This window comes from Mustelus asterias, chromosome 1 (assembly GCF_964213995.1).
Source record: "Mustelus asterias chromosome 1, sMusAst1.hap1.1, whole genome shotgun sequence".
Classification (NCBI taxonomy): domain Eukaryota; kingdom Metazoa; phylum Chordata; class Chondrichthyes; order Carcharhiniformes; family Triakidae; genus Mustelus; species Mustelus asterias.
In genome coordinates, this window is record NC_135801.1 from 105292555 (window position 1) to 105318858 (window position 26304).

Here is a 26304-nt window from a genome sequence, read left to right on the forward strand (position 1 = left end):
GCCTCGGCCCCCAACACCCAACATTTACCTCCACCGCCAAACTGTAGCCAAAGCAGTACTAAGGAGCCTTTATTTATCTCCACGGTTCCTAGTTGACCTGCGAAGGGTTAACTTTGTTTTCGACAGTCTCAGAGATTGCCCACCTTTTATTTTGTTTATTTTCCAGACACAGAAGCGCCAGGATTAAACAGCAAACATGGCACTGAGTCTGCGCAGAGGCGGGGTATCAGTTGGATGGCCGGTTGCCATGGTGACCTGACGCCCCGCCGCACTGTGGGAAGGCCAGCGGCACGGTGGCGCATGCGCACAGGGCCGGCGCGGCGGAGCCCGGGAGAAGCGGCCGCTGAATTGAATCAAAGCAGAGATGAAGGTGAGAGAGGAGCGGCTCCGGTATCAACCGCCCGGGTCAGGGGGAGATATGCAAATTAATAGTTTCTACCGTGTCCATTCTTGCCTCCGTCCTCACTGTAATTCAGCTGGATTGATGACCCACTTTTAACTACAACAAAGGCCTCAGCCTCCACCCTCCTTGCGGTTACCATGGAGACGGAGCTGATAGTTTATAATGAACTTCATAGACATAGAATCCCTACAGTGCAGAAGGAGGCCATTCAGCCCATCGAGTCTGCACCAACCATAATTCCACCCAGTCCACATCCCCATAACCCTATGCATTTACCCTCGCTAATCTCCCTGACACTAGGGTCAATTTAGCATGGCCAATGCACCTAACCTGCACGTCTTTGGACTGTGGGAGGAGGCCGGAGCGCCTGGAGGAAACCCATGCAGACATGGGGAGAACATGCAAACTCCACACAGACAGTGGCCCAGGCTGGGAGTCGAACCCGGGTCCCTGGTGCTGTGAGGCAGCAGTGCTGGCCACTGTGCCACCGTGCTGCCCGTTCAGTCTCTGAACTCCTGAAAATATTCCTGCGGGGATATTACCTCCCCTGGTAGACACGTCTCAAACCACAAACCCGTCCACCGCACTCCCCACCAATCACTCTCAGTCCCTCCCAGCAGCTTCATCACCTGCCCATCTCTCATTTATCCCCAGCCACATGCACCAACAACCCCCAGCTGTCCAACCTCACCTCTCCACCTCGATAACTCCTTATCCCTGCACTCACCTTCCCACGCCCTGCACACTATTTCCCTACACTCATTACAGATGGTACAGTAGAAGAGTTACAGTAATATAGTATAGTGGACTAGTAATTCGAGAACTGGTCTAATCTGGAGACATAAATTCACATCTCTCCATAGCTCCTACACAATTTAAATTTAGTTACTTAAATGAATCTGGAGTAGAAAGGTAGTAACAATAGTGGTAACCATAAGCTACCAGATTGTCATCTGGTTCATGAATGGAATCTATCGTCCTTACTTGGTCTGATGTATATTTGACTTGATACCTACAGCATTGTGGTTAACTCTTAACTGCTCTGAATTAGCCTGGCAATTCACTCAGTTGTATTAAACCCCTACCATGAAGTATAATCTGAATAAAACCAGACCAACTAGCCTTGACCAAGGTTTCAGATTCAGACAGACAAAAGGCCAGCATCAGCTGAGCTTGCAAACTTTCATGCGACCTATAAGCCACTTCCTCACGAACAAGAAAGACTCTGACTACTTCCTCATGACATTCAATGGTGTTACCATCATAGAATCTCCCATCATTGACATCTTGAGCATCACCATTTGACCAGAATTCACTTCTCATCCTGCTGTGTTATTTTTGACTGGTTTGCTAACACTCACCTCCGATTCTCACTCCAGGCTTGAACTTAAGAACATAATCTAGGTATGTGCTTCATTCCAGTATTGAGGCACGGATGATCACAGGTGTTATCTTTTGGTTGTGTTATTAAACCAAAACTACTTGTGCCTATTTAGGTGGATATAAAAGATCCTGCGTAGTTATATGAAGAAGAATAAAAAATATTCAGCACCATTTTATCAGCACAACTAAAAATAAATGAACTTATTTGATACTTTGGGGTGTTTCTGTGTGCACATTGGGTGCTGTCTTCTACATAATGACAGCAACTGCATTTCAGAAAGGAATGTTCTGTGAGATACCCTGAGGTTGTGATGAAGCACAATGTAATTGCTGATTTGATTTTACAGTTTTAGCCTTAGTACACCAATATCTTTTTTTTAAACCTTTTCTGTATTGCATATTTGACTATAAATTGCTTTAAAGTATCCTGAGCTCATGATGGTTCTATATAAATGCAGGTCTTTCTACAGAAAGTTTGACGATGGAGAGGGGGAAGTAGGAGGTTTCAGAAGTTGAATGCATTGTTTCAATATTTTGAGATGTAGAAATCCATGACCTCCCCACATAAGGCATTTGAGGTGAAAAAGATGAAGCAGAAAAGTAGCTTGTTGATTAGCTAAGTCTAGAATATGCCTTGCCTTTTAGGATAATATTAGAGTACAGATGATTGGGATGAGAAAAGGAGCCACAGTGACCTGGACTTTGCAGTCAGTGGCAAAGTGGCAACATCGTCACTGATCTCAGCTGCCTGCAAAAATCCAGCAATCTCTGGCTTGGATTTCACCTTTCCCAAAGTTAACCTCATTCCAGCATCAGCTCAAGGGGAGCACAGGCGTTCAGCAACAGCGATAGAACCAAACAGGCTAAACACCCAATCACACTGAAGAAACCTTAAATGCAACAAAGTAAAAAGCATTGATTATCCTTTATTTTTCTAATGATTTTACAGAGAACAAAATAAAGATCAGGATATACACAAACATTAGTTTGAGATAAGGGAGGAGCAGAAATGTTATAAACTTTAAGTATAATCATTGTTATTTGAAATATCTGTTGAGTTCTTTCATAGTAACAGAAAAATTTGACATTCCACAAATATAAAATTAGCTTTTCAGGGTTAGAGAAGTTTTCAGAATTGATTATGAACTTTGTACATTGCTTAAAAAAACAGCTACACCTCATTCAGCATTACTTTTTCCAGGGTTTTTAATATCGAGACCAAAAGCATTAAAAGTGGAAGTTTATCAAGTGACAAAGATTTCCTCAGGGACATAAACCATGCACCCCATGGAGGAACAGGACATCACTGCCAGCAACTTCCCAATTTTTTTAAATTTAACTTCGTATGTGCTGGAAGTTGCTCCAGTTTCACAATTATGATCATTAAATTCTCAGTGTTGCTCCATCATTATTGCAGCCATAAAATTCAGGCTGTCCTTATTTTGGGTTATTGAGCACGTTTTGGTGAATTTGAAAAATTGGTTGAGCAGAAGGAGACAGCATAGGGATAATCGGCAGGTACCTAGGCCAGGTGTGTTGCAATAGCAGTCTTCCCTTCTGCTTTTAAGGGTATGGAGATGATAACTGTACTAGGAAAATGGTTGGGATGATGCTGTGGAATATGAGTGCTAAGAGGGAGCAAGATCATTGAAGGCAGAGCAAAGAGCTGGAGGATGGTGTATTCAAGGGTAGGGGATATATTTCTGCAAAAGTAATTTGTTCTATATTTCATCTGAGAACACATAATGCTGAGTGTGAGAAATAAGCATGAACATTTTTTAAAAAATGTTTTGCAGTTGGGATGAGATGTACAAAGGTGGAGGGATCAAGGAGAATTTCAAAGTACATGAGCACAATGGCTGAAGACTGGAGTACAGAGAAGGGAAGGGGCACACAGGATATATTGGCCTTGAAGGGATTGCAGTCAACCATTAAATAAACGTGACAGAAGGAGCCCAGAAAATAATAGACCTTTGCTAAGATCTTTTGTTGGGTCCGAAAGAGAAAATGCTGGAAAATCTCAGCAGCATCTGTAAGAAGAGAAAAGAGCTGACGTTTTGAGTCCAGATGACCCTTTGTCAAAGCTAAAAGGCATAGAAAGTGGGAGATATTTATACTGAATGAATGAAAGATGAGTCATAGCCACAGAAACCAGGGGAAAAGGTTGCTAATGGCAGTTCATAGAGAGAATAAAGGGTGTGAATGGCCAAACGGCAGAGAAGCTAAAATCAGAGGGTAAGCTGTGACAGATGAGGATGTCGGGGGAGGGGGGAATGGGGGGGAAGAGAGGTAAAATTTAGAAAAAGGGAAGGGTAGGCAAAGGGGGACAAAAGGTAAGGAAAAGGGGGAAAGAGTCGGGGGGAAAGAAAAATAAAGAAATTTTCTCTTTTGGTTTCAGATTCCAGCATCCGCAGTAATTTGCTTTTATCTGTTGTTTGGTAATTGCCTGAGTTGATAACTCAGAATAGCATGACTGAATGCCTAAAAAAATTTCAGTAGATCAGAGAGATCTGATTGAATTCTTTTGGAGAGGTGAACAAAATAGTTGCTGGGAGAATGCCTGGATGTTATTATTATGGACTTCAGGAAGGCATTTGATTCAGTCCCTCATAAGAGATTGTTAGCTAAAATTGAAGCTCATCGGATTAAAGGCAAATTATTGACCGGATTAGAAAATTGGTTGAGCAGAAGGAGACAGAGCATAGGGATAATTGGCAGGTACTATAACTGGGAGTATAATGCTGGGGCTTTAGCTATTCCATGTGTTTCATTAATGATTTAGGTGATGGATTAGAAAGCCACATATCCAAATTTGCCGATGACACAAAGTTGTAAGCAATGTAGATGGAAGCTTAAGATATTAATAGATGAAGTGAATGGACATAAGTGTTAGATGGATTTCAGGTAAGCAAATGTGAGGCCATCTACTTTGGACCTGAAAAGAAATGGCGAAAAGCTAGAAGTAGAAGCACTGGAGGACCAAAGAGACTTTGTGGCCCAGGTACACATCAATAAATGTCATGAACAGGTTCAGAAAATGAACAAGAAGGCAAATGGAATGCTGGCCTTTATTTCTAAAGGATTAGAATATAAGGGGTTAGAATCATGCTTTGACTATACAAAGCATACTTGGAGCACTGGGCCACTATGAATACCATTCATTAGGAAGAATATATTGGCCTTGGAGGGACTACAGGAATAAATTACGAGAAGAAATTGCACAAATTAATGGAATATTTCTGGAATTATAGAAAATTTTTCGGGGGATTTCATATAAATTTTCAAGATATTAAGAGGATCTGATAGGGTAGGTTGGGAAAAACTATATCTGCTGTCGAGGACAAGGGGCATAGCCAAATATATTAGAGTCACTCCTTTCAGCAGTGAAATTAGGAAACATTTGATGAAAGGTGTTATAGAAGTTTGAATTCTCTTCTGCAAATGGTAATTGATACCAAATGAATTTTTAATTTAAGACAGATTTTGATAAGACATTTGTTAACAAAGGGTATTAAGGGATATGGGGCAAAGGCAGCTGGGTATGTGGAGTTAGATCGCAGATCAGTCATGATCTTATTCTCTTCCTACTACTCTTCATGTATCCCGATAATTTTGTCTCAATATTCGCTTTGCAATGTGAATACTTGTCATCACTGTTAGTTATTTGAATGAACGTAGTTCCTGTAGCTAGACACAGGTGTTTGTAAAAATTGTTGCTTATTGTTGTCTTTCTGCAGCGAGTATTTACCATCTCGGAGAAAATCGTTACAGGCAGCCTTGTACAATACCACTGGCAGAAAACATTGGGAAATTATATATCTGTCACTGGGTAAGCCACTTACAATTTAGTGTAACCAACCTGCTGGAAGACCAAAATGTTTATCTCATGGATTCGTAGTCAAAGCATTACTATTACATCTGATTAATGGCATTGCCTCAATATTACAATATTCTGGTGGATGGTCCATCTCAATTCTGAGCAAATATTGAAGGGTGTTAATGTTCCTAGGCAATCTGATTGGCATTAATGCCTAGTTTATTTGTATAAACATTACACACAAGATTTGCATTGCTGGTAAAACAATATTTTCATATAATCATAGAATCCTACAGTGCAGAGGGAGGCCATTCGGCCCATCGAGTCTGCACCGACCACAATCCCACCCAGGCCCTATCCCCATAACACCATGCACTTACCCTAGCTAGTCCCCCTGGCACTAAGGGACAATTTAGCATGGCCAGTGCACCTAACATGCACATCTTTGGACTGTGGGAGGAATCCTGGGCATCCGGAGGAAACCCACGCAGACAAGGGGAGAATGTGCAAACTCCACACAGACAGTGACCCAAGCCAGGAATTGAACCCGGGTCCCTGGTGCTGTGAGGCAGCAGTGCTAACCAATGCGCAACCGTGCTGCCCCTAATCACCTAATGTTAGGTGATTGTCATGTTTTTGGATTTTACACCAGATATTTTGATTTGGTATCATGAACCACTTCTGGACCAGAGATCCCTTCCCACTGTATCCAATTTTTTGAAACATGATGTGAACGTGATTTTCCACCCTTATGTATGTATTAACAGTGTATTTAAATTATGTATTAACAGTGTATTTAAATAAAGGATTAACATTACACTATGCAAAGCAGTTTGCAGTGGCAATTATAAATGTCACTGTTCTCTACAATTTGTATTAAAAACAATAAAAACCATTTCCCTAAGGTACCGTTCAGCTCAATACAGTTGCTCATTTCAGCACTACAGTATAATACTGGGTGCAGGTTGTTGTTGGCTTAGCCATTGACTCACTGAGAATTTGGTTCATACTACCTCAGATAAAGTCCCAATCCTTGGAGTTTCAGTCCCAGTGATGTCAATGAAGGGTGAGAATTTCACTTGCCAGGAAAGGGGGGATTCCCTTAGCATGGGTCTCAGTATGCAGTGTTCTCTAATGTAAGCGTAAAGGACAGATCACATGGTGCACTACATAGAAGTCACACCCACAGAATCTATCAGAAATAAGCTGCTGCCATAATAGATTCATGTTAAAAGTCAATGAAGTGAAAGATTGTCCGACTAATTTGAGCAGCATCATTTTAAGAAATCATAAAGTTATAAATATTTTGAAAAAGTGAGATAAATTATGTGGAATACTGTTAAAAAGGCATTAAATTAAATCATTTAAAAAGTCAGATCTCTCCCACAGCCACTCTAAAGGTTGAAATGCCTTCTGCTATCAGTGTTCTCACTGTGAAGTTTTCAAGTGGATCTTTCTGCCCGCCTTAAAATGTTGTAGTAAAAGTAGTTTGTGGTGAGCAGCGAGCCTACATTCTCACCGGTACCATTTCTTCAATTTCAGTCTTGAGGTGGATTGGTGCAAAAGTGTAGCATTTGGAGCAGTGCAGAATAGATCACCACAACTCCCAGATTTGCATGCAAAAATGTGCACAAAGGGAGTTGCTGGGGATCTCACTGTGCAATCACAGTGAACCAAATGCTGCAACTTTGTCATTAACACATCAAAATCCAAGCCTGCATCTTTGATTAATTAAGAATGGCACAATTCCTTAAATAGGATGTTTGTCTTCCAATTGTTATGGCTCTGATAAAACTAATTTCTTTGTCAAAATAGCCATTAAGGATACTATCAAACAGGTAGACTCAATGCCTCGCCATTCAATTTACATTAACAATTTCAAACACTATTTCACAGAAATTACTGTCTAATCACACATTGATCTTTCCCTGCTTTTGTGGAATTCTTATTCTCTGTGCCATGTAAGATAATTTTGCAACTGCAATTAATCGTGTGTGTACTCTTTCCAGCAATAAAGTATTCAAATCAATTGGCTACGATAAATACAATTTATTATTATGTCTACTTGCCTTTGTGAGACCTTCTTTGTCCTATTGTAACTTTAACACAAATGGAACAGGCTAGCCAGGTTTCAATCTTCTTTTGAAAAACCTAGCCTGTACATTTAGATAAGAAGGAAAGTATAGAGAGAACACTTTTTGTTCAAAGTACTTTCATCTTTTTATAGATCATATTATAATATCATCACCTGAGAAAGTATGAACTTTCTTCTGATGCTTCCTTCTGGAACACTTGCTGAGTTGTTATCTCTTTCTCTTTAGATGGTGATCTTCTGAAGATATATATAGGAATTTATATGAGAGCTTTGCCTCCCCTCCTTCCGACTAAAAAGGTGGCAAGCTTACTCAAACCGTTATCCCCCCCTTGTCCGGGTTTATATGCCTGGAATTATGTCACAGTACTCCTGCGATCTGAGTAGCCTGAGGCTGTCAACAACACTCACATTTGAATTCCATTGGTATTGTGCCTCTGCGTAGTTGCTTTAAACTCATTGGTTCAATTCAAAAGCCTGTTTTGCCATGTTGGAATACTGACTCCTACTTTGGATACAAATGTTGCAAACCTGCTGCTGCAGTTTAAAATCCACAGAAAGACACATACTTTTTAAAGAGACAATGCTATACGATCTCCTCTTTTGGTTTCGGCATTTCTTTTCAATATTTACATTTGTCAAACACCACATTTTTAACCTTACATATGCAAATTTATAACACCAGTCATTTCCAACAGCTTATTTTTTGAACCTAAGGAAAAATACCAAGCAATTACCTGCCTAGCAAAGGCCAGTTTCACAAGGACTGTTTCCCTGTACACTTCCCACCTACTAAAAATGTTTTTATTAATTGTTTCATAAACAGCATTTGTTGCTTTTATATGGTTGTGTGTTCTTTAACTGAAAGCAGAGCTGAAAGTAAAATACAATATTCCCTAGATTTTTATGGTTATTACTTTTGTTTTAGACTTGAAAGTAATAGTAAAAGTGCGTAAGTGGTCTGACAAATACAGTTTGCCAATTTTTATGAGTTTGCATATATCATTGCTTAAAAACTGATTGGAGACTTGTTCGTTTGTTTTAGGTCAGATCATGTGGTGAAGATATTTGATCGACATGGGCATAAAAGGAATGAAATTAATCTTCCAGGGTAAGAAGGACAGGCAACATATTCTCAATAGCTGCATATAAAGTTGCAGAATGCATAGTTACAAATAATTACTTTTGAATTTTTACTTTGCTTTGATTGTAATCATATTGAATTTTCTGACAAAATATTTACCATTTAGTTTGTTTATTTATCAATAACACATGCTAGTAATTAAATACAACATTTTGAAATAGGCAATTCGACAGATGACTTATGAGAAAAGGAGCCCAAAATTATCAAGCTAAAATTACGAGAATAAACTTGGATTTTTTTTTTCATGTGTTATCTAGAGTTTGTATTTCTATGGACTGGGATAAAGATGGAGATGCCTTGGCTGTGATTGCGGACAAATCAAATACCATCTACCTATGGGATGCAAACACACACAAAATCACACAGTTGGACAGTGGTATGAGGTGAGCTGACAAATACTGAAATAAATTTCATAAGTTTGAGTAACACTGTGGGGAGGTAGTTTGATGCAGTAATTTCTCAGGTGAATATATCTTTGAAGGATGGTAGACTTGAATAGTTTTTATTAATGTCATTTAATATCCATTTTGTTTGAGATAATGTTACCAGAAGTATATTTGTGATAAAACTAGTTTACTGTCACAAAGCTAATGTCAAATTGTATTTTTTAAGAGCTCATATTTCAGAATATTAAGGTCATTTAATTGAATGAACTTACTGTATTGCTGATACCTTTTTATAATTTACCAGAAGTTACTTCATGGTCCAAAGGAAGCACATTTTCATTTGTCAGAACATGGGCCAGAATTTTCCATATCATGTTTGGGCATGTTCCTGACCCAGAAGCATTTAAAATCACACAAGAAGACATTGGACACATGTCCCAATGTTGCTTTGCCCTTGTGTGATATTTTGGTCGGCAGATGCATACACATGTCTGAAGCGCACCCACTGACAATCAAGAAGCCAATTTAAATTAATTAAACAAAATTGACTGGGATTTTAAGTTGCCCGTTTACTTTTACAGTTGGCAAGTAGCCTGATTGGCCAAGTGGCCTTTACATTGTAGCTGCAACCTCGATTCAGGGCGGGATGAAATTCAGGGCTCAAATAAAATTAACAAATGTGTCTGGAGACTGAGACCTGCGTATGAATGTGCTGCCTGGCGTGGTATAGTTTTTCCACTGATATTTATTTTTTACAGGTCCACAGCTACCTCAGACAGCTCTACAGCAGCTGTCCCCCTGAAGGAGCATATTGTAAGTGCCAGCCCACACATTCCCTTTTATTGGCGCCCAGCTTCTTCCTGCCCTCCCCGGCAGTGCTCAGCTTTTCACAGAGCATACTTCACCCTGGATGTCCATTAATTGGTCATCCAGCATAATATCATGTTAACAGCACCATCTCAGACAGGAGTGGGTTTCACATCTGCTCCAGCCTGCTCTGACTTCAGGTGTGCTCCAAATGTAAAATTCAGGTCACGCTGATTGTTCCACAAATATAGAGTGATTGGTATCATGATTGGCAGAGCTTTAATAATCCCTGTGACAATGCAGTCCCGATCACATAAAATGTACAACTGAGAAATAGACTTTTTAAAATCTGTCTTGGAATTTGGGTTTCACTGGTAAGGCCATCCCTAATTTCCTGAGAGAAGGTAGTGATGAGACCTATCTCAAATCACAAGTCCTTGTGATGTAGTACATCCAGGTTGCTGTTCGGTTGGGAGTTCTAGGATAGGGAGGGAGTGCAGGAGGGCATGTCAGAAACAGCACTAGGCATACCTGAAAATGAGATGCCATAAGACATAGGAGCAGAATTAGGTCACTTGGCCCATCAAATCTGCTCCGCCATTCAATCAAGGCTGATTTTTTTTCCTCATCTCCATTCTCCTGCCTTTTTCCCATAAACCCTGATCCCCTTATTAATCAAGAACCTATCTATCTCTGTCTTAAAGACACTCAATGACCTGGCCTCCACAACCTTCTGCGGCAAAGAGTCCCACAGATTCACCACTCTCTGGCTGAAGAAATTCCTTCTCATCTCTGTTTTAAAGGTTCGTCCATTTAGCCTGAGGTTGTGCCCTCTGGTTCTAGTTTTTCCTACTAGTGGAAACATCCTCTCCACGTCCACTCTATCCAGGCCTTGCAGTATCCTGTAAGTTTCAATAAGATCCCCCCTCATCCTTCTAAACTTCAACAAGTACAGACCCAGAGTCCTCAACTGTTCCTCATACAACGAGCTCTTCATTCCAGGGATCATTCTTGTGAACCTCCTCTGGACTCTTTCCAAGGCCAGCACATCCTTCCTTAGATATGGTGTCCAAAACTGCTCACAATACTCCAAATGGGGCCTGACCAGAGCCTCAGAAGTACATCCTTGCTCTTGTATTCTAGCCCTCTCTAGCCAACCTGGTGAAACAACAATACAGGACAGTGTGCATGCTAAACAACAGAAGCAGCATGCTGTGAACAGATCGAAACAATTCCATAACCAACAAGTTGATCGAAGCTCTACAGTTCTCCCTCCCTGTTATATATTTAACTGGTTACATGGTTGCTTTAAGAGCTGGTCACATGATTTGATGGTGATGTCATTAGGGTGTTTCACAGTTTCCTGCTTTTAGTTTCAGTTTGTACTCTGTACAGGTAACAGCTGCTTCAATAAATCTGTTGTTGTTAGTTTGAATCTATGTGTGCAAACCACTTCTTTTTGTTTAAAATCCAAACCCCTAACATAGTTCAGACGTTACAAAAAGAAAATTGGTGACAAGTCAGGATTTTGTTTTGTTAAAAACACCAAGGACAGATCCTAAGAGAAACATTGTGGGTCCTCACACTTCAAATATTAGAAACATGGGAGAAGCAACAATAGGATTAAAGATTGAAGTGCCAGGGGAGAAAGATCAAGTAAAGGAAAAAAAACCTCTGTGTAGTTTTAAAAGAGGGTTTTTTTCTGGTCAGTGAAGGGTGCGATTCCAGGCAATATCTGGCATATTTGAAAAGAAGGCATGTTTTGCTGTACAGCTTGGATCATTTGAAAAAAAACATACATCAACTCAGTGGCTGCCAGGGTAAAAAGGGGAGTACTGGGAAGACAGTAAAAAAATATATATATTGAGAAATCTTGAGTCGCTGGTGTCACCAAGAGAATTGGGATCCATGGGTCCTTTCAATGAAGAAAATGAATCATGGAGTTCCTATGCTAAGCCATTTCAGTACTTTGTACAAACAAACAAAATTGAAAACAAATTGCTCGTACCAGCTGTTGCGAAGTTTAGTTTGTGAAGTTGGAATTTGATGTTGGTAAAGATGTAAAAAAATTGTAAAAATGCGAGAGGGGTAAAAAAGACATTGTGGTGTCCCTTTAAAAGCAAGCGTTTTGTTTCAATGCTTGGAGGTTTAAAATGCAAAATACATACAGAGTCCAAACTGAAACATTTGTATCAAAAAGTCAAGCAGTAGTCTTAACAAGACAACCTGTTTTTTTTTATTTAGCCCAATCAGTTTAAAACAGGCACACAGCTACCAGGAACCTATAAAATCTGAAATTGATAGTGTTGACAACATAAGATTAATCCTATTGTGGGAAAATTGATAGGTCATCACAGGTACAAAAGAGAGTGCAGGGGGGAGAAACAGGAGAGCAACAGAAGAACTGCCACTTCTCAAGCCTCGAGAGGGAGAGAGCAGCTCTCAACTCTGCCAGCTCCAGCTATCCCTTAAGAGAACTCACCGTCTAACTAGCAAAAGGTACCAAATCAGTAAGAACTTACAGACAGAGGAATCAACAGAGGAACTCAAGATTCCAAAAACCATGAACTGGTTGAATTTTTGAGAGTGACTGAATTCTATTATTTTTTTTTGATTAATGAATAAGTATTGTATTTATTTGAACAGCATCCCATTAGAATCTTATTTTATTTGGTATGTTACTTGTTAGTCAGCGTTCCCTGTTAGTTAAATAAAGAAATTGTTGAGTGTTCATTTTAAAGTGGGTGTCAGGTTTTTTTTTATATTCATTCGTGGGACATGAGCATCACTGGCTGGTCAGCATTTATTGCCCATCCCTAGTTGCCCTTGGCTAGGCCATTTCAGAGGGCTGTTGAGAATCAACTACATTGCTGTGGGTCTGGAGTTACATGTAGGCCAGACCAGGTAAGGACGGCAGATTTCCTTCCCTAAAGGACATTAATGAACCAGATGGGTTTTTCCAGCAATCGATAATGCTTTAATGTGATCAGTAGATTCTTAATTCCAGATTTTTTAAATTAAATTCAAATTCCACCATCTGCCTTGGCGAGATTCGAACCCGGGTCCCCAGAACATTAGCTGCCTTTCTGCATTAATAGTCTAGATATATTACCACTAGGCCATTGCCTCCCCTATATTACTGTTAGTTAACCACTAAACCCCACTGAAGAACTGTTAACACCTTCCCACACACTTTTAGCAGATTACGAGGTGAGGTATTCCTCTCTGGGGGATGCAGTGTTACTTCTCAAAAGGGGGTCAACCTCCGCATCATAACACAGCTTTTCTCAGTACAATAGGAAGTAAAAACCTTCAATTTGCTCCGGAGCTTGCTGCATCCAGCAAAGTCAGGAACCAAAACTTATGATGATTTGACAAAGATCCTTGAAGAGCATTACTCTTCAAAGCCATTGATCATTGCAGAACGGTTCAGGTTCCACCAAGCAATTGGAAGGCGAAAGCATTGCTCAGTTTGTGGCAACTTTGAAAAGTTTGGCTCAACATTGTGAATTTGGTGAGTCATTAGAAGCTACTCTTCAAGATCGTCTGGTTTGTGGTCTCCAAAATGAGACTATCCAAAGAAGACTGGTTATTGAACGTACTTTGACTTTAAAGACAGCAGTAGAAATCACAGTGTCGATAGAACTGGATGCTAACAAGGCTTCACTATTTGAGGTAGGAATAAAGATCCACTGTTGGGATCTGCCCTTAAAAAGTCAAAAAAGTAACAAGCATGTCATAAATGTACCAAAATGAACATTCAACAAGTGAGCAAGGATAGTCAATACAAGAATTGTGGCAAAATGGTTCACATTGCAAAAGCTTGTTGGGTTAGACCAGCTTCCCTTGGGAATAATATTCAGAAGTAGAATCTGAGTACCATCAAGAAGAAGTACAAGTTGTATTCTACAAAAAGAATTTACAGCATGGAAGAAAGGAATTATGACTGTGAAGAAGAGAATGTCTAGAAATATGATGAAGAGCTCCAACTTGAATGTCTTATCCATAAGGGTGAATCACATAATTTCAGAATCAGTGAACAACATATTTGGATGGATTGATACTGGTGCTGCTGTATCTTTGATTCCTGTGACTACATACCAACAAAAGCTGAAGCATCTTCCTTTAAAACCAGATGATGTGATTTTAAGGACATGCACAGAAGAGATTGTGCCATTTAAAGTTACATTGTGGTCAGCTTAGAGTCGAGTGCGCAAATGGCGGAGTTGCCTCTCCATGTGGTCCATGGTAATTTATCAACTCTATTTGGGAGATCATGGTTGGAGAAGATATAGCTTTAATGAGTGCTGACAACAAACTTGTCAATGTCAAAACAGACCTACAGCACCTTCTGGATGAATACAAGGGTATATTCAAAGATGCATTTGGCTCAATAAAGAGATTCAAGTGAAAATCAAGGTAATACCTAATAGCCAAACAAAAAGTCTCAAAGCAAGAGTGGCGCCATGTGCAATTTCCTCCAAGGTCGAAGAAGAATTAGTATGACTTGTTAACACTGCTGTGTTAGAGCCGCTTACAATGAGTGGCTGGGCTACCCACGTAAGTACAATTCACAACTTCTTAGATCCTGAAGCAGTCCCTGTTCATGTGCAGCAAGACCTGGACAACATTCAGGCTTGGTCGGATAAGTGGCAAGTTACATTTCTGCCACACAAGTTCCAGGCAATGACCATCTCCAACAAGAGAGAATCTAACAATCTCCCCTTAACAATCTGTGGCTTTACTATCACTTATGGATAACAATTATTGGTCTTGCCAGCAACACTCACATCCCAGAAAAGAATAAAAAGAAGTGTTGTTGGGTTTGAACCAGTAATCTTCTGGCATGAAAACATAGTTGCATTTAGTCTCTGGCGTGCTTTTTGTATTCGGGAAACTACTTATCATGACTATTTCAACAATAACATTAAATTGTGCTTCTTGTGTAAAAATGAATCTTTGAGCATTTTACAAATGTAGAAAAAATTACTGAGCAAAAGATGTATATAAGTTTGAGAGGACCAAAGAAGAATTATTGTTGTCTGTGTTAAATAAAAGTAAGAAATTCTGCTATATTTTCCTTTTTGTCGCTGTTAGTGCCTTGCTTCCCTTATGGCCTCGCATGGATGGTTGACCAACAGTCATAACTTTTGTCAATAATACTCTTCAGCGAGAAAGAAAAAGGAAAAGCTTTCATTTATGTGATGGGCTTTCCACGATGTTAGGAAATCCAAAGGTACTTAACCAAGGAAGTAATTTTGAAATATAATCATTATCGTAATTTAGGGAAATCCATAGCTAAATTATCCACAGAAGTGTTCCACATACAATAATATGATGACTGTCTAGACAATCTGTTACAAGTGATGTTGGTTGAGAGATAAATGTTGGCAAGAATACGTGGAGTACACCCCTGCTCTCTGAATAGTGCCATGGGATTTTTAACATCCACAGGATAAAGTAAATGGAATTTCAGTTTAATATCTTAATTAAAAGGCTGCACCTTCAACAGTGCCGTACTTCTTCCATAATGTATTGTTGTTATCATGGATTACCTGCTGAAGTCTCTGGAATGGAGCTTAAACTTGTGACCTTCTGACTTAAATTGAGAATGCTGCCACAGGACCAGTTTGAAACAACAGGGGGATTACATCGGAGCCGATGATCCTCATCCTCCCTTTCCAAGATCAGTCAAGCCTTTTCTTGATTAAGCATTTATCATTCCACTCTGTACCATGGTTGTTTCATGCTCCACTGTTCTGATCAACAAATAATTTTCATTTTAAAAATAAGGAAGATTCAAGAGGGGATTTTTAAAATTGAATTCAAGTACATTATTTCCAATCATAAAAGAGGAACTTGTTATGTCATGGATATTGATTTATGAAGCAACATTTAAGTGTATCTGATGAAGAATGTTCTCTTTCAAAAGGAAAGTCAACAGATTGTTGATTCAAAAAGTATTGGAAGGAGTACATCTTCAAGTTAGCTATAATATACATGCAGCTGAAGTAAAAAGATAATTCTGCACTTGGAATTGCCTCAGGTTTATTCTATTCAAAAGAAGTTCGGTGAGCTGGGTGGATTTTTTGCACCAATTTTTAAAAATTACACTTCAAGCTCTAAACAAGATACTCGTATGTAACTTTTTAAAAGTTTCCAACAACTTTAAGCCAACTTGGAGTTGTGCCTCTGACCCTGAGAGGGAAACTCGGTAACTTGTTTCTATCTCATTATGGTGGTAGATGAACTTCAGGCAACTGAGTTTGGATGAAATAGCACCTGTACAGATCCAGCAGATCTGCCTAGCTATCAGCTTGACCTGATTATTTTCTTTCCTCTGCAGGAAGTCAAGATGACCCTTATTCCATGCGAAGTACAATATGCTTTAATACCTGCCCACCCCACCTTAAATTTGTCATGGTAATAAGTCACACTTGTATTTTTTCAGAGATCAGATGTCATTTCTGATGTGGTCAAAAGCAGGATCACTACTCGCTGTTGGAACAGCCAAAGGAAATCTGCTTGTCTATAATTTGCAGACCTCCCGCAAAGTGCCAGTTCTCGGTGAGTAAATATAATCTATCTTGGTACTTAATTTTAGATCCTTTAACTTTTGAAAACTTGAAAGGCAACTAATCTGGTGCAATAGTTTATGTTCTCTAATGTGTAATATCAAAATTCTGGAATAAGTATTTTATATTTACACCTATTTTAACGTAGAATTTCCTCTCATGTAATTGAGTTAAATCTCTGGTGGATAGAGAACTATACGAAGAACCCCACTGATGTTATCTGCGAGAGTGCCTCAAAACCCAGAAAAATAACTTGAAACACTGGTTCTGGTAGTATATATTTGTTTGGAATAATGTGAGGAACAATGTACAACCCAGTGAGGAACCAGTCCAATCATTGTATAAACAATTAATAAAGAGTATTTATTAAGGTAAAGGAAAAGAAAAATGCACGGCAAGAAAGACTAATATACACTATGATACTTAAGTATATTAATACTAAACTCACCATTTTCTCTGAAATTGCCTCTTGTTCCCAAAATATACCCATGTCCATGAACTCACTACGATACCCCTTTTCCCAAACAACATCCACTTTAGTAGCTCTATATGTCAAATCCAGCCAATAGTTACCACACAATAAGCGAATACCACACAATAAGCGAATACCACACAATTCCCAAGTCTGGGGAAAAATATTTTCCTGGTTCCAGCGAAGGTACGAAACTGCCCCTGTTGGAGGAGAACATCTGCAATCTGCCGTGGCTCTAAATGTTAGATGGAATGAGACTCTAAAATATTCAAACTCTGTCAGGAAAACATAGGTAGTTGAAATGAACTATGTTTGTATAGTTAAAGATTAGAAATAAGATATAGATTTAAGTGGATTTAATTTAGTGGTTTTGTGTAGGAAAGGGTAAACCTGGTTAGATTCATGTTAAACAAAGATGTTTGTATGTATAGTTTTGGTTTCAGTTCAAACTGTGTTTCTATTGTGCTAAGAAAGTTTGTGATGGGAAAGTGAACACCAGCTTGGGGTAGGATTGAGATGTTGCTTAGCTACCAGGGCACTTTTAGGTTAGAAGACCTTTTTGAGTTAACTAAAAGCCAGAGGAGAAGGAGTTTCGCAGTCAGAGGGGGAATATCTCTCTCACCTCTGCTAGAAGAAAAGCCATAGAATTGAGTAAAGAGCAAGGAAGCAAGTGTTAGAATCTAAAGAACAGTTAGTAAGGAAACTAGAGAAATGAAGAAAAGTTTCCAGGAAGCCTCAAGATAAAGGAACAGAGGAAACTGGAATTGGATCAGGACATTGTGCATTGAAGCCACAGGCCTAGCTGAGAAGGAGTTGGCTCGTGAGAACCCAGAAAGATATTTGAAGTGGCTCTAAGGTTTTTGAAATCTTACCATAGCCTGTGAAGCAATAGGAGAAATAATTGTCAGTGGCTGGATCTCCGAGCTTATGTAAAGCATTCAAGACAAAGGAATCCTGAAAAGATATTTGGAAACCATGGAGGTGGATTCTTGCTATAAACAGCTGATGGAAAGCAATAGAAATCATAGAAACCCTACAGTGCAGAAGGAGGCCATTCGGCCCATCGAGTCTGCACCGACCACAATCCCACCCAGGCCCTACACCCACATATTTACACACTAATCCCTCTAACCTACGCATCTCAGGACTCTAAGGGGCAATTTTTAACCTGGCCAATCAACCTAACCCGCACATCTTTGGACAATAGGCGAAAGAAGATTTTAAAATATGTCTCTTTGTGAGTAGAATTTGGAAACACTCATGTGACAATTCACAGAAGATCAATGTGAGTGATATTATCGCTAAACTAATCCAGAAACTCAGCTAATGGACTGGGGACCCGGGTTTGAATCCCGCCATAGCAGATGGTGGAATTTGAATTCAATAAAAAAAATCTGGAATTAACAGTCTACTGATGACCATGAAACCATTGTTGATTGCCGGAAAAACCCGTCTGGTTCACTTAATGTCCTTTAGGGAAGGGAATCTGCCGTCCTTACCTGGTCTGGCCTACATGTGACTCCAGAGCCAGAGCAATGTGGTTGACTTTCAACTGCCCTCGGGCAATTAGGGATGGACAATAAATGCTGGTCAGCCAGCAATGCCCATGTCCCACAAATGAATTTTTAAAAACTTGATTTCAGAGTAGGGTATTCAATCATAGAATCTCTACAGTGCCGAAGGAGGCCATTTGGCTCATCAAGTCTGCACTGACTCTCCAACAGAGCACCTCACTCAGGCCCTATCCCCGTAGCTCCACGTGTTTACCTTACTAATCCCTCTAACCTACTTGGGACACTAAGGGCAATTTAGCATGGCCATTCAATCTAAACTGCAGGTCCTTGGACTGTGGGAGGAAACCCACACAGACACTGGGAAAACGTACAAACTTCACACAGGGCCAGAATTGAATCCAGGTCCCTGGCACTGTGAGGCAGCAGTGCTAACTACTGTGCCACCTTGCCGCATCATAGAAAACAAAGGGCTCATCTGGGATTTGAACCCAGGATCTCTTGCAAACTTTCTAATTACAATTCCCAAAGAGAGAATCATACCTCTAGACCAGCGGTCTCCAAACTCCGATCCGAATGCGGCCCCCTGCAGGCCAGATGCGTCCCGCGGGCCGTAGTTTGGAGACCCCTACTCTAGACCAACGAGGGTGTTGTCTGACCATAGTCAGCTTGTGGATTGCAGGGGACTGTGTGCTTATTGAGAACATTATAGTATAAAATATAATGTGTGATCTGTGTTATCCTTGAAATCTGTGCGTATTTGTGAAAATACGTGGGAGCGAAGGAGTCGAACTTTTCATGTTTAATAAATGTTTTTCTTGTTAAAAGCTAATTGGCGGCCCTGTGATTCAGTTCCTCCACGTTTTCTAAAAAAAATTAAAACATTACAATCTTCTGAGCCAGGGTTTCATTCTGGGATCTTCCCGTCCAGTAGTAACACCAACTCAGTTTGTGACACCACCTTTTGAGGAAGAGAGTTCCAAAGAATTACGGCCTGCTGAGAGAAAAGATTTCTCTTCATCACTGTCTTAAGTGAGCGACCCCTTACTTTAAACAGTGATCTCTAGTTCTCCAACAAGGATCTAACTAAAGATCCTCTTTACATCCACCCTGTCAAGACTGCTTAGGATCTTAAAAGGTTTTGATCAAGTCGCCTCCTGGTCTTCTAAACTCCAGTGGATACAAGCATAACCTATCCAACCTTTTCTCATAGGGCAACCTGCTCATTCCTGGTATTAGTCTAGTAAACCTTCTCTGAACTGCTTCTCATAGAATCCCTACAGTGCAGAAGGAGGCCATTCGGCCCATTGAGTCTGCACCGACCACAATCCCACCCAGGCCCTACCCCCACATAGTTTACCCGCTAATCCCTCTAACCTACGCATCTCAGGACTCTAAGGGGCAATTTTTAACCTGGCCAATCAACCTAACCCGCACATCTTTGGACTGTGGGAGGAAACCGGAGCACCCGGAAGAAACCCACGCAGACACGAGGAGAATGTGCAAACTCCACACAGACAGTGACCCGAGCCGGGAATCGAACCCGGGACCCTGGAGCTGTGAAGCAGCAGTGCTAACCACTGTGCTACCGTGCCGAGCTAATTCCTTTACATCTTTCCTTCAATAAGGAGGCAAATACTGGACACCATACTCTAGATGTGGTCTCACCAATGCCCTGTACTGAAGCATAACCTCCCTACTTTTGTAATCAATTCCTCTCACAATAAACAATAACATTCTATAGGTTTTCCTAATTACTTGCTGTTCCTGTATACCAGCCTTTTCTGATTCATGCACTAGGACACCCAGATCCTTCTGCATCTCAGATCTCTGTAACCTCTCACCATTTAGACAATAAGCTTTTTTTATGCTTCCTGCCAATTTCACATTTGCCCACATTATATTCCATTGGCTAGACCTTTGCCCACTCAATTAACCTATCTATGTCCCTTATGGATGGCGCAGTGGAACAGTGGTAAGCACTGCTGCCTCACAGTGCCAGGGATCCAGGTTTGATTCCCGGCTTGGGTCACTGCCTGTGCGGTGTCTGCACGTTCTCCCTGTGTCTGTGCGAGTTTCCTCCCACAGTCTGAAAGATGTGCTGGATAGGTGGATTGGTCATGCTAAATTCTCCCTCAGTGTACCCGAACAGGCGCTGGAGTGTGGCAACTAGGAGATTTTCACAGTAACTTTTTTGCAGTTAATGTAAGCCTACTTGTGATATTAATAAATAAGCTTAAACTCCCCATGTTCCCTTCACAATTTACTTTCCTACCTTTCTTTGCATCATCAGCAAATATAGCAACCATACCTTTTGTCTCTTCATTCAATTATTGATATAAGTTGCAAAATGTTGAGACCCCAGCACTGATCCCTGTTGTACACCACTTGTCGTCATATCCTGCCAATCAGAAAATGACTCATTTAAGCCAATCTCTGTTAGCTAGCCAATCTTCTATCCACGTCAGTACCTTACCCCTCCATACAATGAGCTTTCATTTTCCACCATAATGTTTGATGTGGCACCTTATCAAATGCCTTCTGGAAATCTAAGTCGTTCCCCAGCAAGTGATTCCTTCAAAGAACTCCAATAAATTGGTTAAACATGATTTTCCTTTCACAGAACCATGTTAACTCTGTCTGATTGCCTTGAGTTTTTCTAAGTGCCCTGCTATAACATTTTTAGTCATAGCTTCTAACATTTTCCTATTGACGGTTGTGAGGCTAACTAGTTTTCTGATTTCTGTCTCTCTCCCTTTTTGAATAAAGGAGTTACATGTGCTATTTTCCAATCTAATGGAACTTTCCCCAAATCTAGGGAATTAGATACTATATCAGTAGCCTCTTCTTTCAAGACCTTAGGGTGAAATCCATCTGGACCCAGGGATTTGTCAACCCGCAGTCTCCAAGTGTGAACACCTTGCAGTTTCTTCCCAGTAAACCTGTCTGGCCCCATTTAATCTCTAACAATCAAACTATCCAGGCTTGTTGTCAGTAAGACTTCAGAACAGGTCCCATGACCCGCTTCATTTTATGTTAAATTAAAGACGCAGTCCCAAAACAACAATTTTATAAAACTCATAATGGTAAAGGAAAGAGCATGAGCAGAGAGCAGAGGCCATTGCTGGCCTGTGCTGGAGTTGGGGTGATGACCTCTCTGCAAGAGTGGGAGCTGCTAAGAGTGGTCTCTCTGGAGCAGCTTAGGGTGGTGGTACAGAGCAAGGGACACAGAGAGACATTGGCGTGTTTTGAGAGAGAGGAGTAGTAGCAAGGGACGGTCCAGGGGAATTCGACTTCAAGTACAGTGTATAAGTTGGGGAGAGCCCTGTGATTCATACACAGTCTTCACCCATGCCGAGGAGTGACACAGGCAGCTCGACTGCAGTTACAGCAAGAGGGCCAAGCTCTAGGTGGGCACACCAGTAAAGTGTGACAAGGGGACTGACAATAACCAGAGTCTGACCCTGGCTAGGTGTGCATTGGATTTGTCTTGACTACCTGTAAATGTCGATGTGACAATGTCAGCAATGGCTGATGCTTTCACTGACTTATGCACCCTGTTTCAGGATGAGCTGTGACCTATGGGATTCAGTGTGCATCCAGTAACTGTGGTCCCGAAGATAAGTGTGCCACGAAACTTTTATGCTTCCTATCTTTCCAGGGATCTATTGGGGACATGTATGGAGTCTCCCAGGCAGTTGCCCATGGGGCCAGCCAGTTGCCCATGCCCCAGTTTTGCTTCAGCAACCCTTACAATTGTTAGTCTGGGGTGGTTTGGCATTAGTATCCCAAAAGTGAAATTAAAGTATGTTAAACCCACTCTGTCACTGAATCACTTGTCTTTTATTCATTCTAGCAGGGATTAATATTTTTCTTCTTTCACACCAATATTTCAGGGAAGCACACAAAACGGATCACTTGTGGTTGCTGGAGTTCCCAGAATCTGCTTGCATTGGGTAGTGAAGATAGGATGATAACTGTCAGCAACCAGGAGGGAGATACTATTCGTCAGGTGAGTGAGAGCATTCCAACCTTGATTTGTCATTTTAATACTGGTGATTTATTTATTATGGCTAATATCTTAAAATAGCATTAAAATAACCCCAATTAGAAAAAGCTTGTCAGAAAAGTCTACAGAACCTTTGGACAAAACCTATCTGGCAAGATTTATAATGGAGTTGATTGATTGAAAGACTAAAGATCTGTCATTTTAGCTTTAAATGCAAATCCATAACTCAAACAATCTCAAACAATGATGAGACAGATTACAGGAAAGAGATAGAGAATTTGGTGCAATGACAATAATCTCTCCCTCAATGTCAGTAAAACGAAGGGCATAGTCATTGACTTCAGGAAGAGTAGTGAAGGACATGCCCCTGTCTACATCAACAGGGATGAAGTAGAAATGGTCAAGAACTTCAAGTTTCTTGGTGTCCAGATCACCAACAAAATCCTGTCCTGGTTCCTCCATGCCGACGCTATAGTTAAGAAAGCGTACCAATGCCTCTAATTTCTCAGGAGGCTAAGAAAATTTGGCATTTCCACTACAACTCTCACCAACATTTATAGATGAACCATAGAAAGCACCCTTTCTGGTTGTATCACAACTTGGTATGGCTCCTGCTCTGTCCAAAACCACAAGAAACTACAAAGGGTGGTGAATGAAGCCCGGTCCATCACGCAAACCAGCCTCCCATCCGTTGACTCTGTCTACACTTCTCACTGCCTCAGAAAAGCAGCCGGCATAATCAAGGAACCCACACACCCTGGACATTCTCTCTTTCACCTTCTTCCATCAGGAAAAAGATACAAATGTCTGAGGTCATGTACCAACTGACTCAAGAACAGCTTCTTCCCGGCTGCCATCAGACTTTTGAATGTACATACCTTATATTAAATTGGTCTTTCTCTACACCCAAGCTGTGACTGTAACACTACATTCTGCACCCTCTCCTTTCCTTCTCTATGAATGGTATGCTTTGTGTAGCGTGCAAGAAACAATTTTCGGTATATGCAAATACATGTGATAATAATAAATCAAATCAAATAACTCTGTGGGATAGAAAATTTCAAAGATTCACAGCTCTTTGAGTGAAGAAATTTCTCCTTATCTCAGTACTAAATGAATAGCTCCTTATCCTGAATCTACACCCTCTTGTTTTAGATTCCCCAATAAGTGTCAGTATCTACCCTGTCAGGGCATTTAATAATCTCAAATGTTCCAATGAGATCACCTCTCAATTTTCTAAACTCAAGAATATAGACCCAATTTACCCATCTCCTCATCATAGGACACCCATGCGATTCCAGGGGCTGATCTAGTGAACCTTTGCTGCACTGCCTCCATTGCAAGCATATTGTTCCTTAAAAATGAAAACCAAAACTGCGCATAGTATTCCAGGTGTAGTCTTGCCAAAGTCCTATACAACTATAGCAAGACTTCTTTACATGGCAAACATACCATTTCCTTTCCAAATTGTTTGCTGTACTTGCTTGCTAATTTTCTGTGTTCCTTGTACAAGTACACCCATGTCACTCTGAACATCAACATTTACATGTTTCAAACACTTTAAAAGGTATTCTACTTTTCTATTCTTAAGACCAAAATGAAATGCCCCTCACTTCCCCACAATTTGTCACCTTGTTGCCCATTCAATTAACATTTCTCTGCCTCTTGTGTTCTCCTCATAGCTTATATTTCTAAAACTTTCTATCATTAGTAAACTTGGATAAATGACACTCTTTTTCTAAGTCACTAATATAGATTGTAAAAGCTAAGGCCCCAGCACTGATCCTTGCAGCATTCCACTAGTCGCAGTCTGCCAAATTAAAAATGCTTCATTTATTCCTAATCTTTGGGTGGGATTTTCCCCCCCTGCCCCCCGCTGCGTGTTTTCTGGCAGCAGGGATGGCTCACCATTGGCTATGATAGTATTTTCCAATCCACTGATTGTGTACAGTGTTTTGCGTGCTTTGCCTGTCCAGCCACAGGGGAACCCGCCCGCCCCAGGGGGTTATCTTTGGTGGGACAAAGATCCCACCCAATGATTCCTAACTGTTAACCACTCCTGCACGTGTGCTAATATATTATCCCCAAGTCCATGAGCCTTTATCTTGTCTATTAACCTTTTATGTGAACCTTATTGAATGCCTTTTGGGAATCTAAGTATACAATATCTACTGGTTCCCCTCTATCTGCTATTTGCAACCTCAAAAACTACAATAAATTTGTCAAACAGGATTTCCCTTTTGTAAAATCATATTGACTTGTTCTAAGATAAAAGCAAAATACTGCGGATGCTGGAATCTGAAACAAAAACTGAAAATGCTGGAAAATCTCAGCAGGTCTGACAGCATCTGTGTGGGGAGAATAGAGCCAACATTTCGAGTCTAGATGACCCTTCGTCAAAGCTCTGACAAAGAGCTCGAGACTCCAAACATTGGCTCTATTCTCTCCCTACAGATGCTGTCAGACCTGCTGAGATTGACTTGTTCTAATATTGTTCTAATCTGCTATGCTTTTCCAGGTGCATTGTTAAGATTTCCTTAATAATATAATCCAGCATTTTCCCAATGACTGATGCTGCCCTCTATTTTTAGTACGCAACTTATGTCTTCCACTGTGATAACAGCCACAAAATATTTATTCAATGTCTTTGCCACTTCCTCATTCCCATGATAATTTTGTTCATCTCTTCCTCAAAGGGACCAATGTTTACTTTAACTACACTCTTCTTGTAAAAGCTCCTACAATCTGTTTTTATATTCCTGACTCATTTACTCTCATAATGTATTTTTTCCCCTTTCTTTCAACTTTTTTGTGGCCCTATACATTTCCAATCCTCAAGACTTACTACTATTCTTTGAAACATTATAAGCTTCTCTTTTAATCTAACACTCTCATTAAACCTCATAGTAAGCCACAGATAGATCTTTTTCACTAAGCTTTTGTTTTTCAATAGTATGTATTTTCGTTGAACATTTTAAATGATTTCTTTAAAGATTTCCCAGTGTTTATTTACCGCCATACATTTTAGTAATTATACCCAATTAACTTCAACAAGTTCTCTCCTCATTCCTGTGTAAATGTCTTTAAGTTTAAGATTCTTGTTTTCGATTGGACTTTGTCATTTTCAAACTTAATATAGTATTCAATTGTCTCATGATCACCATTTCCCAGTGGATCTTTTTACTATGACATTACTAATTAGCCTACCTCAAAGCAGAATACTAGATGTAAAGTAGCTTTACTCCTATTTGGCTTCGAAGCATTGACCCAAGAAATTGTTGGAAAAACATATTGCTCCAGGAAACTTGGCACAAAATGTAAGTCAATGAGCACAGGTGATAGATGAATGATCCTTGGTGCTAGTAAGGACATGGGTATTTTGGATGACTTCAAGTTTACAAAGGGTGGAATATTGGAGGCCAGCCAGTGTGTTGAGCTATGCAAGTCTATAGGTTACACAGAAATTGACGGGTTTTTCATCAGCAGGTGATCTGAGGCAGGGACCCTATTACCAAAGTAGAAATAGATGATGGCATGTATTCTTAGTGATGGCATGGATATGTGGTTAGAAGCTTGTCTTAGAGTTAGGTTTTGGACCAAGGTTGTGAACAGTCTAGTTCAGCCTCAGGCGGTTGCAAATTCGATTAGGCAGTCTGAAACTTTGCAACAGTATAGAAGTGAAGAGAGTTAGTTATGAGGTAGAGC

At 40.3% G+C, this 26304-nt stretch overlaps 1 protein-coding gene across 1 annotated transcript in view; it reads left to right on the forward strand.

Annotated features, from left to right (window-relative positions):
• The first annotated feature begins 275 nt into the window (after nt 1–275).
• The window catches only part of wdr19 (WD repeat domain 19), a 99554-nt gene continuing 73525 nt past the window's right edge, over nt 276–26304 (forward strand). Inside the window, exons 1-6 of the mRNA XM_078216012.1 lie at nt 276–370; nt 5524–5615; nt 8741–8806; nt 9097–9222; nt 16484–16599; nt 22487–22602. Of these exons, the coding sequence (XP_078072138.1) occupies nt 365–370; nt 5524–5615; nt 8741–8806; nt 9097–9222; nt 16484–16599; nt 22487–22602 (522 nt within the window). The 5' untranslated portion in view covers nt 276–364. The remainder of the gene's footprint in view (nt 371–5523; nt 5616–8740; nt 8807–9096; nt 9223–16483; nt 16600–22486; nt 22603–26304) is intronic.